General features: G+C 42.8%; 1 protein-coding gene across 1 annotated transcript in view; it reads left to right on the plus strand.

Moving 5' to 3' along the window:
• LOC137417218 (protein transport protein Sec24A-like) overlaps positions 1 to 13,556 on the plus strand; it is an 87,754-nt gene extending 74,198 nt beyond the window's left edge. The window contains exons 15-18 of the mRNA XM_078783467.1: positions 2,834 to 2,938; positions 4,318 to 4,410; positions 8,008 to 8,111; positions 12,144 to 13,556. Of these exons, the coding sequence (XP_078639593.1) occupies positions 2,834 to 2,938; positions 4,318 to 4,410; positions 8,008 to 8,111; positions 12,144 to 12,258 (417 nt within the window). The 3' untranslated portion in view covers positions 12,259 to 13,556. The remainder of the gene's footprint in view (positions 1 to 2,833; positions 2,939 to 4,317; positions 4,411 to 8,007; positions 8,112 to 12,143) is intronic.
• Positions 13,557 to 15,431: the final 1,875 nt, after the last annotated feature.

Below are 15,431 nucleotides of genomic sequence, written 5' to 3' on the forward strand. Positions count from 1 at the left end.
AGAAGCGAACACGGTATACGAGATTTGATGCAAGCATCATGAGTGATGTTGCCCATACGTGATGCCGTACGAGCGAACTTAAACTGTGAGCATTACCGATACACTTGTGCAAATTTGAAAGATAGGTGTGTCACGCAGCAAGCATACAGGGACAGGTAACAGAACCTGCTTTAATCCTCACCGGTGATTTGATGCTTCTTGGCTCATGAGTTTTATCGAATCCTGCCATCAGAATGCTGAAGTAGAATGGCCATGCCATTATCCATTTATCCATCCTTTCTTCATTAATAGTGAAGTATTTTTTTTATCCTATAAAGGCATTGGGCCACTCAAAAAATATCGGTTTGGTTTCATCGTGCATTTGTTCCTTGTACATCCACGTGATGTGAATGTGTCTGGCTGTCTGCGTGAATGACTGCGTCTCGGGCTCATGATGAAGCTTGTACATAACTTGCATGCAAGTCGAGGGACAAATACACAGGAGGCAGGTCGGTGGCCTCTGTTTTATAGTCTCTCTGCTCTAACTCCGCCTCCTTTCTCAGAGCTCTGACCCTTCCAATTCCCTCCAGGATGTATGTGCTTTTCCAATAACCCCCTCCTGGTTAACCTCCCAAAAGCCATGAGACTTACTGCGTACCTCAACTCCTTTGTTCCTCTTTTCCGATTGTGGAACCGCCTTCCTGAGATGCTTCTATTCCACTCTTCCACCCAGGGCTTCAAGCAAGCAGTGCACTATCATATCATTGCTTCCTTCATCCATACATTGCAGTCTTTTCTAATCCCATTAATCCTACCTAAGCCTACCCCTCTTATTTTCAGGTTAATGTTTTCTCCCTTCCTCTCTTGCTCTCGTCTTTTCTTTGTACATTCTTTCACTTGCTTATATTGCTAATATAATCTGTGCCCAACCCATGCCTTTACTGTCATTATGCTGACTCTTTACCACGTGTCACCTCACTTTTTCATGGGCCTCAAATTCCTGACAATCAAACCCCCTCCCTTCCCCCCCCCCCTTTTAAACACCTACAGTCGTGGCCAAAATATTGGCACCCTTGCACTTTTTTCAAATAACTCACAATTTTCTCACAAATTTCTCAAATAACTCACAAAAATAAGTTGAAATTGACGAAACTATTTGTGGTCGCCACAATTTTTTATTTCACTGTTAATATTACAGAACCTTTGTTTTTGATTCAGAACTTAATATATCCTTTTAAATCAGAAAATAAAAAGAAATGGCTTTGAAAAAATTATTGACACCCTAGACTTAATATTTGGTAGCACAGAGTTTGGACAAAATAACTGTAGTCTAGTGCTTCCTATAGCCGCTATTATATGAGCTTCCTACACCTCTCTACTGGCAGTTTGTCCCACTCTTCTTGTGCAAACTGCTCCAGTTCTCCCAGATTTGAAGGGTGCCTTCTCCCAACTGCTGTTTTCAGATCTCCCCACAGGTGTTCAATGGGATTTAGATCTGGACTCATTGCTGGCCACTTCAGAACAGTTCAGCGTTTTGTCTTGAACCATTCCTGAGTGCTTTTTGAAGTGTGTTTGAGGTCATTGTCCTGCTACAAGACCAATGACCTTTGATGGAGACCCAGCTTTCAGACACAGGGTTGAACATTGTGCTCCAAAATGCCATGGAAATCTCCTGATTTCATGATGCCATACACACATTCAAGGCACCCAGTGCCAGAGGCAGCACAGCAACCCCAAAACATCACTGAACCTCCTCCATGTTTGACTGTAGGTAAGGTGTTCTTTTCTTGGAAGGCTTCATTTTGTTTTCTGTAAACATAAAGATGATGTGCTTTACCAAAAAGCTCTAGTTTGGTCTCATCTGTCCACAGGACATTCTCCCAGAAGTATTTTGGCTTGTTCAGGTGTGTTTTGGCAAACTCCAGTCGGGCTTTCCTATGTCTCTCTCTCTCTCAGCAGTGGGGTCCTGTTGGGTCTCCTACCATAGAGCCCCCTTTCATTGAGTTGGCGACGGATGGTGTGAGTTGAAACTGTCGTACCATGTGTCTGAAGGTCAGCTTGAATCTGTTTGTCAGTCGATCGAGGTGCTTTCTCCACCATTCGAACAATCCTTCGCTGCAATCTTTGATCAAGTTTTCTCTTGCGGCCACGTCCAGGGAGGTTGGCTACAGTGCCATGGGGCTTAAACTTCCTGATAACATTTCATATGGTGGACATGGGAACATCAAGGTCTCTGGAGATGGACTTGTTGCCTTGAGATTGTCCATGCTTGGCTTCAATCTTGTGTCTGACCTCCTCAGACAATTCTCTGGTTTTCTTTCTTTTGTCCATGCTCATTGTGGTACACACAGTGACACAAAACAACAGAATGACTCCTTTCTCTGTTCAAACTGGTTGAATGAGTGATTTTTATATTGCAGGCACCTGCAAATCACCACGGGTGAGTTCAATTTCAAAGTAAAGGAGAATCACCTGCTTGAAATCTAATTATTTCTAACAACCTCTAAAAGGTGCCAATAATATTGTCCAGGCCATTTTAGGATTTCTGCGTGGAATAAGCTAAGATTTAGTAATTTTTTCAGCTTTTTTTGTTTTGTTCCACTGCAAACAAAAGAAATGCATATGTGGATACCAAAATATCTTTTTACTTTCAACAATTTTCTGGAAGAAATGGTGCATTCTTTGAAAAAAGTGCAAGGGTGCCAATTTTTTTTGGCCACGACTGTATACTGCATTTTGAAACGATGTTCTTCTGCAAAGTTTTGAAACAATGAATACACTACTGTGTATTCAAGCGATACTTTGTTGAAATGGATATGCGAGTGCTCAGTATCCATTGTGGTTTGTGTTACAGGGTTCCTTAGGAGAGGATGGAAATCTAACTTCCCAACCATCAATCCTGAAGCTCTCGGCTGAGAAAATGAGCGGGGATGGTGTTTTCCTTCTTGACTGTGGATCTGTGAGTTCTGGATGTATAACATCAGTTCCTGTGTTTACCGCTATCGTATTTTGATAATTTTTGAGGGTTTTAATTGTTTTGTTCATGCACAATAGCCGAGAGAGTGGCCAGCTTTTGGGGCATGAGTGGGATCGAAATGTTGTAATGGCATACGAGTTACTAAAGGCAAACATTTGCTCTTTTTGCCTCTTTGCAAAATACGATTTAATCTCTGAATTTGGTCTGCCTCATTTTTAGTCCCACACGAGTTCTTCTCAGAATTGTAAGGGTTATTTATTTGTTTAATCATCCTGACTTGGGCACAGCAATCCATTTCACGGTGAGCAGCACAGCACCCGACCGACATCCATCAATCACATTATCAGCGTTGGCATTTCATTATGTATGATGGGAAGGATTTGAATTGTAAAAATTCTACTTTATCCATCCTGTACCTCGACGGCAGTAGTGTCATCTTTAGTCGGGACAGTGCAACACATCACACTACCAAAGTTGTTGTTGTTGGTGAAACCGAGCATTGAAACTACTCGCATGTCTCTTGGTGACTGGTTCTGGTTTATCCGTAAATGGAAAGATTGGCCTCGTGGCAACCTGTTTGTTAATCATGCAAATGTGTCTTCAGAAGTAGTTTTAACATAAACCTCAAAATGACCATGCAGTGCTGCAATGCCTGGATAAAAAGGTGGTGCCTTTGCACAGATGGTTGGGAAAGTGGTGTTTGCTGTTTTTTCACCCCTCAGCCCAATGGGCTAAGGGGTATTGTCGTCCGGGCGGGCGGCGGGCGTCCGTCAACTTTTGGTTTCCGTCAATTTCAAGGAGAACGGCTTGTCCGATTAAATCCATTTTTGCAGTTTGTGTTGGGGTTGGTTAGAGGAAGGTTTATGGGCACGCTGCGATTTTCAATATGGCCACCACGGCAGCCATCTTGAAATTGGATTCCGTCAATTTCAAGGAGAACGGCTTGTCCGATTAAATCCATTTTTGCAGTGTGTGTTGGGGTTGAGTAGAGGAAGGTTCCTTTCGAAAATGGGCGCGCTGCGATTTTCAATATGGCCGCCACGGTAGCCATCTTGAAATTGGTTTCCGTCAATTTCGAGCAGAACGGCTTGTCTGATTAAATCCATGTTTTCAGTGTGTGTTGGGGTTGAGTAGAGGAAGGTGCCTTTCGAAAATTGGCACGCCGCGATTTTCAATATGGCCGCCACGGCTTCCTTTCACCATGCATGGGCTGAGGGGTTATGCCCGCTTTGCGGTGCTATTTATTTTATTTATTATTCTACTACTTTCGTTGCACGAGTATGTTGACATGGTATTTTTGTAGAATGCTCGATTCTTGCATGCTTTTAAAAATTGCCTTTATATCTCCATAATTTGTGCAGGTTCTTTACTTGTGGCTGGGCAGAAACTGCAAAACTGAATTCTTGAGCAACATCTTCGGAGTATCGAACGTCTCAGCAATACAGCCTAACACGGTAGTTTGCCGTATTGCAATTGTGATGCCTCTGCCACTTATTGTTATCCACACGTCTGTGGCTGTGTCACCATCATTGTTTTTGGAACGTACTTGCGTTTACCTCAAATTATGTGTGACATCATTTATTGTGGGGCTCGTGGCTACTGATTTTCATAGTTTGCTAGGAACATGGCTGTCCGGTTGATGCGGTGCCCCCTGTGATAACTGTTTATTTAGGATGACTGTGATAACTCGCTTGCTTTTTGCAAAGGACACATTGGGATCGTTATCATCCACCAACTAATCTTCTATCTATCTATTCTATATATTGTTATATTATATATATATATTATTATATATATTATTATATTATTTTCTATTATATTATATTTATATGATATTATTATATTTTATTATTATTATTATATATCTTCTATCTATCTATCTATCTATCTATCTATCTATATATATATAAAAGTTTTTGTTTGTTTGTTTGTTTGTTTGTCTGCGCGCGCTAATCTCCTGAACGGTGAAAGATAGGAGGAAACCTCTAACACAAAAAAATGTCAGGACGGGCCCCGGGAAGGTTTTAGGCTAGGTGGCGAGACCGGTCGAGGCCCACCTCGGCCGGGCTGGGCCCATTTCACAATTAAAAGCTGAGCTGAATTATAGTAGTCAATCTTCTACGGCCATGAGTAAAAGCTGAATTATAGTAGTAAATTCATTCAAAAAGAACTCAGGCAACACCGGGTGCTTTCGGCTCGACTGTATATATATTGTTGCGGATCTCGCGGGTCGGCGCTCCCCTTATCAAGGGGGGGTTAATCGCCTTGTCCGTGACTGGCCAACCCGAGTCCTTAGAAGTTATAACGCTCCTTCCGGTCGGTATTATCTCGGGTCATTGGTCAAGGTAGTCCCAAATACCTATGTACTAACCCGACCGTAAAGCAGGGAAATAACTCATGCTCGAACCACGGACGTGATGGTAAATGCCGAGCGGTTAGCAATCCGCGGTCCGAGCCATTAACAAAGACTAAACCCGATTCTGAGCGGTTCCTAATCGTGCCACAGGTACTCAATGGAAAGAAAGGACGGAGGCGATCGGATTAGGGAAAAACCACGAAATAACAAGGTGATTTATTAAGAATATACAGGAGGAAAGAGGAAACGAAAGGAATGTACAAGAAGAAGAAGAAGCAGGACACAGGGCAGGCTTAACTATACAGTCTTAACTTACAACCCCGGACAAACATGCACACTCACACGGGATTGTAGCTGGTAGGGTGGATGGTCCAGGTGGAAGGTCCAGGTCACTCGTCCGGTCCCGACTCATACCGTGGTGGTGGTGGAAGAGACAGCAGGCCGGCAGCGCTCCGCGTGTCGTCGACCGCGAGCCGATCTTACATATAGCGGGGGGACTGGGATGCTGCGTACGTAATAAACGTATATCGTGTCAAACGCTCTCTCTCGCTCAATGTTCGTATGCAAGAGCACCGCTGAACAGGTTCTCTGCGCAGTCCGAAGCAGTAACACAAGCCGTCTCTCCTCGAAGTCCGTAAAAGGGGCTCTGCGCAGTTTCACCTCTCTCATCGGACCTTCGTGCAAGAAGTCCCCGAAAGAAGTCCGTAAAAGGGCTTTGCGCTCGCGCTTATATATCGCGCTTCAAGATCACTATGCGCTCCACAAAGGGCACGCCCACCAGTGATATTTCATCAGCCCTGGTTGGCTGGTGGGGCTTACCGGCCATGCCATTGATGACGAGTTGACGTGGCCACACCTTGTTCCTGGCGCTCCGCCCCCTTCTTCCTCGAGCCGACCGCATAGTCAATGGTGGCGCTTGAGCGAACGCTAACCAAAGCGCGTAACAGAATTTGGAGAGAGGTCGCAAAATGGCCGGAATGGATTGGGGACCTATTCTTATTTAATTGATGCAACGCATATTCAACTATTGGAAACACGGCCTTAACTAAAACATAATAAGGAAATAACTGGAATTTCTAAGGTGGCCTACGTGTTGCTGTGGCCTAACTAAGGGTGCAACCTTTAACCTTAAATGTCATGGGATATTTACAAGTATTATTTATTTACAACAAGTGTGGGTTCTAAAACTGCAACAATATATAAAAGAAAGTTTTTCTTTGTTTGTCTGTACGCGCTAATCTCCTGAACAGTGAAAGATAGGAGGAAACCTCTAAAACAAAAAATGTTGGGACGGGCCCCGGGAAGGTTATAGGCTAGGTGTCGAGGCCGCCTCGGCCAGGCTGGGCCCATTTCGTAATTAAAAGCTGAGCTGAATTATAGTAGTCAATCTTCTACGGCCACGAGTAAAAGCTGAATTATAGTTGTAAATTCATTTAAAAACAACCAAAAATGTCGGAACGGGCCCCGGGAAGGTTATAGGCTCGGTGTTGACGCCGGTCAAGGCCGCCAAATGGCCCTGAAGACCCAAAACGGGCCCATTTCGCAATTAAAAGCTGAGCTGAATTATAGTAGTCAATCTTCTACTGCCGCGAGTAAAAGCTGAATTATAGTCGTAAATTCATTCAAAAAGAACCCGGGCAACGCTGGGTGCATTCAGCTAGTCTTATTATAATAGAGCAAAAATGTATAGTTATGTTTGTTTATATGCGATCAAAATGTCTTCTTTTTCTTCAAATAAAATTAACACCCAAAACACAGTCCGTGAACTGTTAATTACGTTTCGACTGCTGAGACCCCTCAGACCTTTGACGACCCTTTAAGTCCCCGAAGACCCTTAAGACCACCAAAACCCATGAAGACCCAAAATACTCTTAAAGACCCTGAATAACCCAAATACCCAAAAAACCCTGAAGACCCCAAAGACCCGAAACACCCCAAAGACCCTTAAAGGCCCTGAGGATCAAAAACACCCTGAAGACCCAAAAGACCCCGAAGACCCAATCCACCCCAAATACCCAAAATACCCTTAACGGCCCAGAGGATCCAAAAGACCATGAAGATCCAAAAGACACTGAAATGGTCAAAGATGCCTATCCCTCTGAAACTACGTGTGGTGAGGTGCGCGGAGCGACGCTGGTGCTAGTCATGGGACACATGGTTTATCGCGTATCCAATGAACTGCGCACACCCTTATGAATTATCCTGGCTGTGAAACACCAGGGTAACAGTTTATAGGTTGACCGACATTCAAACCCAGGCAAGACATCTGAGGCGAGTGTATGCACCTTTAGGCATCATACTAGTGAAATACAAGGTTGGTTCAAGGTTCTCCTGCACTTCTTGATATTGCCACATGCACATGTTCGATAGACCAGTCAAAGACTTCTGCTCGGAAGACCCGTATTACCGAATTGTATTGCTTATCTCTAAATTTCAGCTGTTGGGTCATAATCTACACCAAAAAGTTGGGTTTGACCCAGAACCACCGCCATCAATTTGTAGTCCTGCCACCAATTGAAATTCAGCATCAAATGGTGATCAGGAATGTCAGTCTTTTGAAATTTCTGCTCTAATTTTTTGTTGTGATATATGTACTCATGGAGGGAATCTAAAATTGTCTGTAATTCTACCCATTTTATAAAATGCTAATGACTTGTTGATTTGGGCTTACCAATTCTTGGATGCTCCATTACAGTCATCTTTGCCTGAATTGCAAAATCCAGAGTCGGAGCGTCTGCGAGCATTTTTGGGAAGTCTACGTAAAGACAGACCTCTCTACCCTTTGCTGCATGTAATAAGGTATGAATACTTGATCTTGGTTGCTTCTCCATGTGCCATAGCCCCCTGCATGTCTTCAACAACTCTATGTTTTGTATACATAGCCGAGGCTTGTGGAAGAGCTAGTATAAGTACACTGAACAGATCAGAACGTAGCAGGACAAAAGGAACAGCAGAGCGAGGGGGGAAACACCACCAGCAGAGGTGAAGGCCAATATGGAGGCCGACTTGGACAAATATTGGGTGTGGGGAGGAATGGGTGGCAGGAGAGGATGCATGGGGTGGACAAGATGGACACAAAAGGAAGCTCTCAGGAGGAATGAATGAATGAATGGGAAAACTGGAATCTCAGGAGGGAAAACTGGAATCTGCAAGGAGGAGGCACTGGGTTAGGCGAGGGAGGGGGATCATGGTTTTGTATTGGGGATGATCTGAGATGGTGGTGTATAGCTGTCCTGAAGACCTGGAGGGAAGAATGAGTTTGAAGAGAACGTGGAAGTTGTTTCCACGGTTGGGAAAAAAGAGGAACAAAACAAATGAGTATTTATTTATATTTCTATAATTACATACATATACAGTGGTGGTCCAAAAATTTGAAGATTGGGTTTTCATTTCTCCACAAGCCTGCCCCTATTCCTATTGAAGAAAGTAGTTTGTGGTGAAAATTTGAGCTTGATTGGACAATATTTAGAGGTTGCTTAAAATGTTGACAAATTTTAATGAATAATTAGATACAGAATTTTTAGCATCATACATCAATTCATAGATAATTATCTATTTTCAATTACTCAAATTATTTATTATTGTTGGCTTGCACTTGTCTTCAATGGTATGACCAAGAGATTGTGCAAAAGCACTGGCCACAAACATAGCACGCCGATCTGAGAGATTTACTCTGTCCAGAGTTGCCACTTTTGCTGGAGTGATCACCTTGATGGGAGCCTTTTTTGCCTGTTTGGCAGAAGATGGACTTTGGAGTTTGAATTCATTGTCCCCTGAATCGGAACTTTCAATCTCAGACTCATCATCATCATCAACCACAGCCGATGTTGATGGAACAGATTGCATTGCTGTTCGAGTCTCAGCAGCATGTTTCTTCTTTCTTTTATCTTCATTCTCAAGCCTGATACGCTTTCTGTTCTCCTTCACTGTCAGAGTGTTGTCCACAGATCCCATACGTGAACTTGAGGGATCCTCACGCTGCATGATAAGGAATGCTTTGTCTTCTTAATTCGTCATTTTCTCAAGCGCATCATTTGGTGAGATATCGAAGAGGGATTGAAGATCATCTTTGAACATCTGCTCCTTCACTCTATAGTTTTCGAATGTCTTGGTTCTATTTTTCTTTACCAGTTTGTAGGCATCATACAACTTCAAAAGTTGGCGCTCACAGGAATCTACACTCTGCACTGGAATTTGTGCTTTCTCCCAGTATGCACACACAGCTTGTACACGAAGTTTGGCACTTTCACAAATTGTATGGTGTTCTTTTATGTGATGGTACACCATTTTCTGCAATGTGTGTCCTTTGGTTGGTAGTCCCCCACATATTATTTTCTTTTCAGACTTGCCCAGCAACCAAACTGTGGAAGAGCTGCGAGTTTCTGCCATCGGAAAAAACCAGGATAAATTAAAAATGTTATTATTTGAGCAACCTCTAAATAAGTTCCAATTGACCTCATATTCGGTTCATATGATCTTTATAAACAGAGGAACAAGGGCAGCCTTGTGGAGCATGGATGTTTAATAGCATTAAATGTTACATATATCTGTGGACCACCCTAATATACAGTGGTGGTCAAAAATATTGGCACTCTTGCACTTTTTTCAAAAGGCCCTGAAACCCATCATTTCTTCCAGAAAATTGTTGAAATTAACAAATATTTATGTTGGTCCACTCAATGAAAGGGAGTTATATTGTCAGAGACAACAGGAGGACCCCACTGCTGAGAATGCCCAACTGGAAGATGCCAAAACACACCTGAACACACCAAAATTCTTGTGGGAGAATGTCCAGACAGATGAGACCAAATTTAAGATTTTTGGTAAAGCACATCATCTCTATGTTTACAGAAAACAAAATGAAGCCTTCAAACAAAAGAACACCTTCCCTACAGTCAAAGATGGGGCATGTTTGGTGATGTTTTAGGGTTGCTGTGCTGCCTCTGCTTGAATGTGTGTATGGCATCATGAAATCAGGAGATTACCATGGCATTTTGGAGTGCAATGTTCAACCCAGTGTCAGAAAGCTGGGTCTCCGTTGGTCATGGATCTTGGAGCAGGACAATGACCTCAAACACACTTCAAAAAGCACCCAGGAATGGTTCAAGACAAAACGCTGCACTGTTCTGAAGTTGCCAGCAATGAGTCCAGATCGAGATCCCATTGAACACCTGTGGGGAAATCTGAAAACAGCAGTTGGGAGAAGGTACCCTTCAAATTTGGGAGAACTGGAGCAGTTGGCACAAGAAGAGTGGGTCAACCTGCCAGTAGAGAGGTGTAGGAAGCTCATTCGTGACTAATGGAAGCGCTTGACTGCAGTTATTTTGTCCAAATGCCGTGCTACCAAATATGAAATCTTAGGTGTCAATAATTTGGCAATGCCATTTATTTTTATTTTCTGATTTAAAAGGATATATTAAGTTCTGAATTAAAAACAAAGGTTCTGTAATATTAACAGTGAAATAAAGAATTGTGGAGACCAAATACTTTTCTCAATTTCAACTTATTTTTCAAGAAAATTGTTATTTGTGTTATTTGAAAAAAGAGTTACAGTGCATTCAGAAAGTATTCAGACCCCTTCACTTTTTTCACATTTTGTTATGTTGCAGCCTTGTGCGGAAATCGTTTAAATTCATTTTTTCCCTCATCAATCTACACTCAATACCCCATAATGACAAAGAGAAAACAGGATTTTAGAAAGTTTTGCAAATTTATTAAAAAGAAAAAACTGAAATATCACATTGACAAGTATTCATACCCTTTGCTATGACACTTGAAATTTAGCTCAGGTGCCTCCCATTTCTCTTGATCATCTTTGAGATGTTTCTACACCTTGATTGGAGGCCACCTGTGGTAAATTCAATTGATTGGACATGATTTGGAAAGGCACACACCTGTCTATATAAGGTGCCACAGCTGACGATGCATATCAGAGCAAAAACCAAGCCATGAGGTCGAAGGAACTGTCTGCAGAGCTCAGAGACAGGATTGTGTCAAGGCACAGATCTGGAGAAGCCTACAAAAAAAAAAATCTCTGCTGCCTTGAAGGTTCCCAAGAGCACAGTGGCCTCCATAATTCTTAAATGGAAGAAGTTTGGAACAACCTGGGACTCTTTCCAGAGTTGGCCGCCCGGCCAAACCGAGCAATCAGGGGAGAAGGGCGTTGCTAAGAGAGGTGACCAAGAACCCGATGGTCACTCAGGCTGAGCTTGTGTGGAGATGGGAGAAACTTCCAGAAGGACAACAATCACTGCATCACTCCACCGATCTGGGCTTTATGGCAGAGTGGCCAGACGGAAGCCTCTCCTTGGTGAAAGACCTTTTTGAATGCACTATGTGGAAACAGTGCAAGGGTGCCAATATTTTTGGCCACGACTGTGTGTGTGTGTGTGTGTGTGTGTGTGTGTGTGTGTGTGTGTGTGTGTGTGTGTGTGTGTGTGTGTGTGTGTGTGTGTGTGTGTGTGTGTGTATATATATATATATATATATATATATATATATATATATATGTGTGTGTGTGTGTGTGTGTGTGTGTGTGTGTGTGTGTGTGTGTGTGTGTGTGTGTGTGTGTGTGTGTGTGTGTGTGTGTGTGTGTGTGTGTGTGTGTGTGTGTGTTATATATATATATATAAGTCACAAATAAACCCACAACCCTGATTAGCTTAATGTTTTCAGAAAGTTGTATTCCAGCAAATGTGTGAAAGGTTGCTCGTATAATAGCAGAGCAAACTACTCCTGGGGCTTTTGTGAAAGAGGAAAAAGTTGTATAATTTGAACTTGACCTTAATCCCACTCTAATGCATGTTTCTCATTGATCCATGACTGCTTCAGGGAAATTGGGCCGGAACGGGTCGCCTTTATACGTCGTCTGGTGGAGGATCGCACCGAGTCTGCCATGTCTTACTATGAGTTCCTGCTTCACCTCCAGCAGCAGGTGTGCAAGTGAGCTAGCCGCACGTAGCGGGGATGTCGTGTGCAGCCGTCTTCTCGTGGGTGGCAAAGAGCTACGCAGTCATCCATAGGGGGCAGTACCTTGTGATGGCGCCAGTTCAACTGACCTGTCCGGAGCTTTCTGCCAAGTGAAGCTGAGGGAGTGTAACCAGTTGCTGGGAGTGTGGAGGCCGGCACACAAAGCCCCTCTCGGAATGTTGAAAGCAACATGCACTCTTGGAAGCTCAAGAAGCGCATAAGTCATTGAACTTTGTCACTTGCTGTGCTAAGATTGTAAGGTTTTAGCAATGTTTCCCCCCTCCTTCTTCCACACCTAAGAATGATGAGACTTTGTGTATTGGTGAAAAGGATGTAGGTAATTTTGGGGATCGTAAAAGGTTGAAACTCATCAAGGTATGCATTTGTATGGGAAGCAGTCTGATTCTGGTTTAGTGTTAAGCCATTATGGCCACAGTGTTTTTGAAAATTGCCAGGGTTGCAGTTTATTAATATCGTTACTATACAACATGATCAATATGCAAAATGGCATTTGTTCATTTTGATTCCCTCCCCAACCCCCGCCCCTCACCTCCTCCCGAAGTCACATCTGCTGAAAATGATCTCGGTGGCCATTTTAAACTGACTTGCAAAGCCAAGTTCGACACGACTTGCCTTAAATACTCGAACTTTGAACAAACACCTTGTACAGGCACCTAACTCACTCCTGATTAATTTGAGGTTGTGAATGTGAGCACCAGCTGTCCCCCTCCCTTCCCACCCCCACCCCCTTCTCCAATATCCTTAGTGCTGTTTAACTGTTTTCCAAGGTGGAACTCACTACATGTGTTTATAATATTCCAGGTCTGACCTCCCAAAGCTTTCACTATGTAAATGGTAAATACGGAAGCATGCTCAATCATTATACACCGGAATATTATTGAAAGAAAATTAAACTTTTAAACTTGAAATATGTTGTCCTGGTCCAAAGGTCCAGCTCGGTAGTTGGTTAACAAACAAGAACCATGATGGGGAAATTGCTTTTATTGGCTTGATAATCCACCATACCTCACAACAGCTTGATTATTCACAGAACGGATCATATTTGTTGACATTCAAGAAAAGTCGATCCTGCAATAAGTTAAGTAATAAGCTGTCTAGGACCTGGATCGAACATGAACTCTAGAATGCTGACCTTGAAAGATGATCTTTGCACCAAAAATATTACCGACAAAGGCAGCAAGGAACATGGCGGCTCTAATTTGAACGGTATTTTATAACGAATCGACATTTGGAAATAAAAAGATTTCACTGGAACGTGTAACAGTATTTTCATAACCTGCACCTTTAACTTGAATTCCCACTCGGTTTGTTCCTCCTTTCGGTCTTGGGAATCTGTTTGCCATAGATGCCCAGAAAACGACATCAAAGGCCAGGGAAGGTAAAAACCATCAAATGACAACACTGCGGGAACACTCGGAGGAATTGCAATGGGACGTGATCAAACTGCTTCGAATTTTAACCCCAGCCAAAATGCATTTAATCTTTCCTACTCCAGCGAATCGGAGATGCAGACTAAACCTAAGAGGCGGCACAGGTGAGTGTGGAGGGTGGGTCTACATTGGAGTTTTACGTTTAGTAATTATGTCTTTAAGCAAGTGCCGCAATCATCCTTTCCAAATGAAATATAAACCATGTTTGCATATTTTACCTGCTGATAAAACCGTTCTTGGAAATGAAAGTCAAATTTTAAAGGACATTTTTTTTTATATTCAAATGATTTGCTGCAATCGGTTATTAAATTGGTTTAAAGAAAGGAAATACTCGTTTTTATTTTAACTCCGATTCACCTTTTCCCCTCTCTCCAATAAGGAAAACTTTAACAGATTTTAACTTTCACAGATTTTTCTTTAAAAGCAATGTGTGTGTGTACATTATATATATATATATATATATATGTATATATATATATATATATATACGTATATATATATACTGTATATATATATATATATATATATATATATATATATATATATATATATATATATATATATACACAAAGAATTAAGTTAAGCACCCCCCCCCCGTTTTTTTACAACCTCGCACATTACAAGTTTGTTGTCGTCAAAACAGTGTAATATACCCATGATATTGCTATATTTTCTGGAGAAGTGATATTATGGTCACATAAAAACATAACAATCATGCCGTTTGCAATATTTTATTCTGAATAATTTAAGGTGAAATTTTTTGGGAATTTTAGGCATATTTTCACCTCAATTTAAGTATGGAGCTATAGGTCCATCACGGACAGTGTGGATGACGTTTATGTTTTCTAACGTACAGTCATTGTTCTGAGAGGACCTCTAGCGATCTTTGCGTCAATAACGTGTGTAGGACCCACGTGATCGGATCACTGACTCAACCCTACGGCTCATAGACCCTGTAAGCCGTCGTATGCGTTGCTGTGGCAGGTTGTTCCATTCCCATTCATCCAGATTGGCTATTGGAGGGACCATCTTCGCAATTTGTCGTCCCAACATGTCCCAAACGTGCTCGAGGGGGTTCAGGTCAGGACTGTACGCAGGCCAGGGGATGGTTGTCACAGCACCTTGCTCCAGCAAGGCTCGGACGCGTCTCGCACGGTGAGGCCTGGCGTTGTCCGGAAATCCTGAATACCACCGTAATCCCGCACTTCGATGACCACACCCTCGCCAGCAGACCCATCTTCATGGATGACAACGCCAGGCCTCACCGTGCGAGACGCGTCCGAGCCTTGCTGGAGCAAGGTGCTGTGACAACCATCCCCCGGCCTGCGTACAGTCCTGACCTGAACCCCCTCGAGCACGTTTGGGACATGTTGGGACGACAAATTGCGAAGATGGTCCCTCCAATAGCCAATCTGGATGAATTGGAACGTGCATTACATCGGGAATGGAACAACCTGCCACAGCAACGCATACGACGGCTTACAGGGTCTATGAGACGTAGGGTTGAGTCAGTGATCCGATCACGTGGGTCCTACACACGTTATTGACGCAAAGATCGCTAGAGGTCTTCACAGAACAATGACTGTACGTTAGAAAACATAAACGTCATCCACACTGTCCGTGATGGACCTATAGCTCCATACTTAAATTGAGGTGAAAATATGCCTAAAATTCCCAAAAATTTTCACCTTAAATTATT

Source organism: Myxine glutinosa, chromosome 8 (assembly GCF_964187855.1).
Source record: "Myxine glutinosa chromosome 8, kmMyxGlut1.1, whole genome shotgun sequence".
Taxonomy (NCBI): domain Eukaryota; kingdom Metazoa; phylum Chordata; class Myxini; order Myxiniformes; family Myxinidae; genus Myxine; species Myxine glutinosa.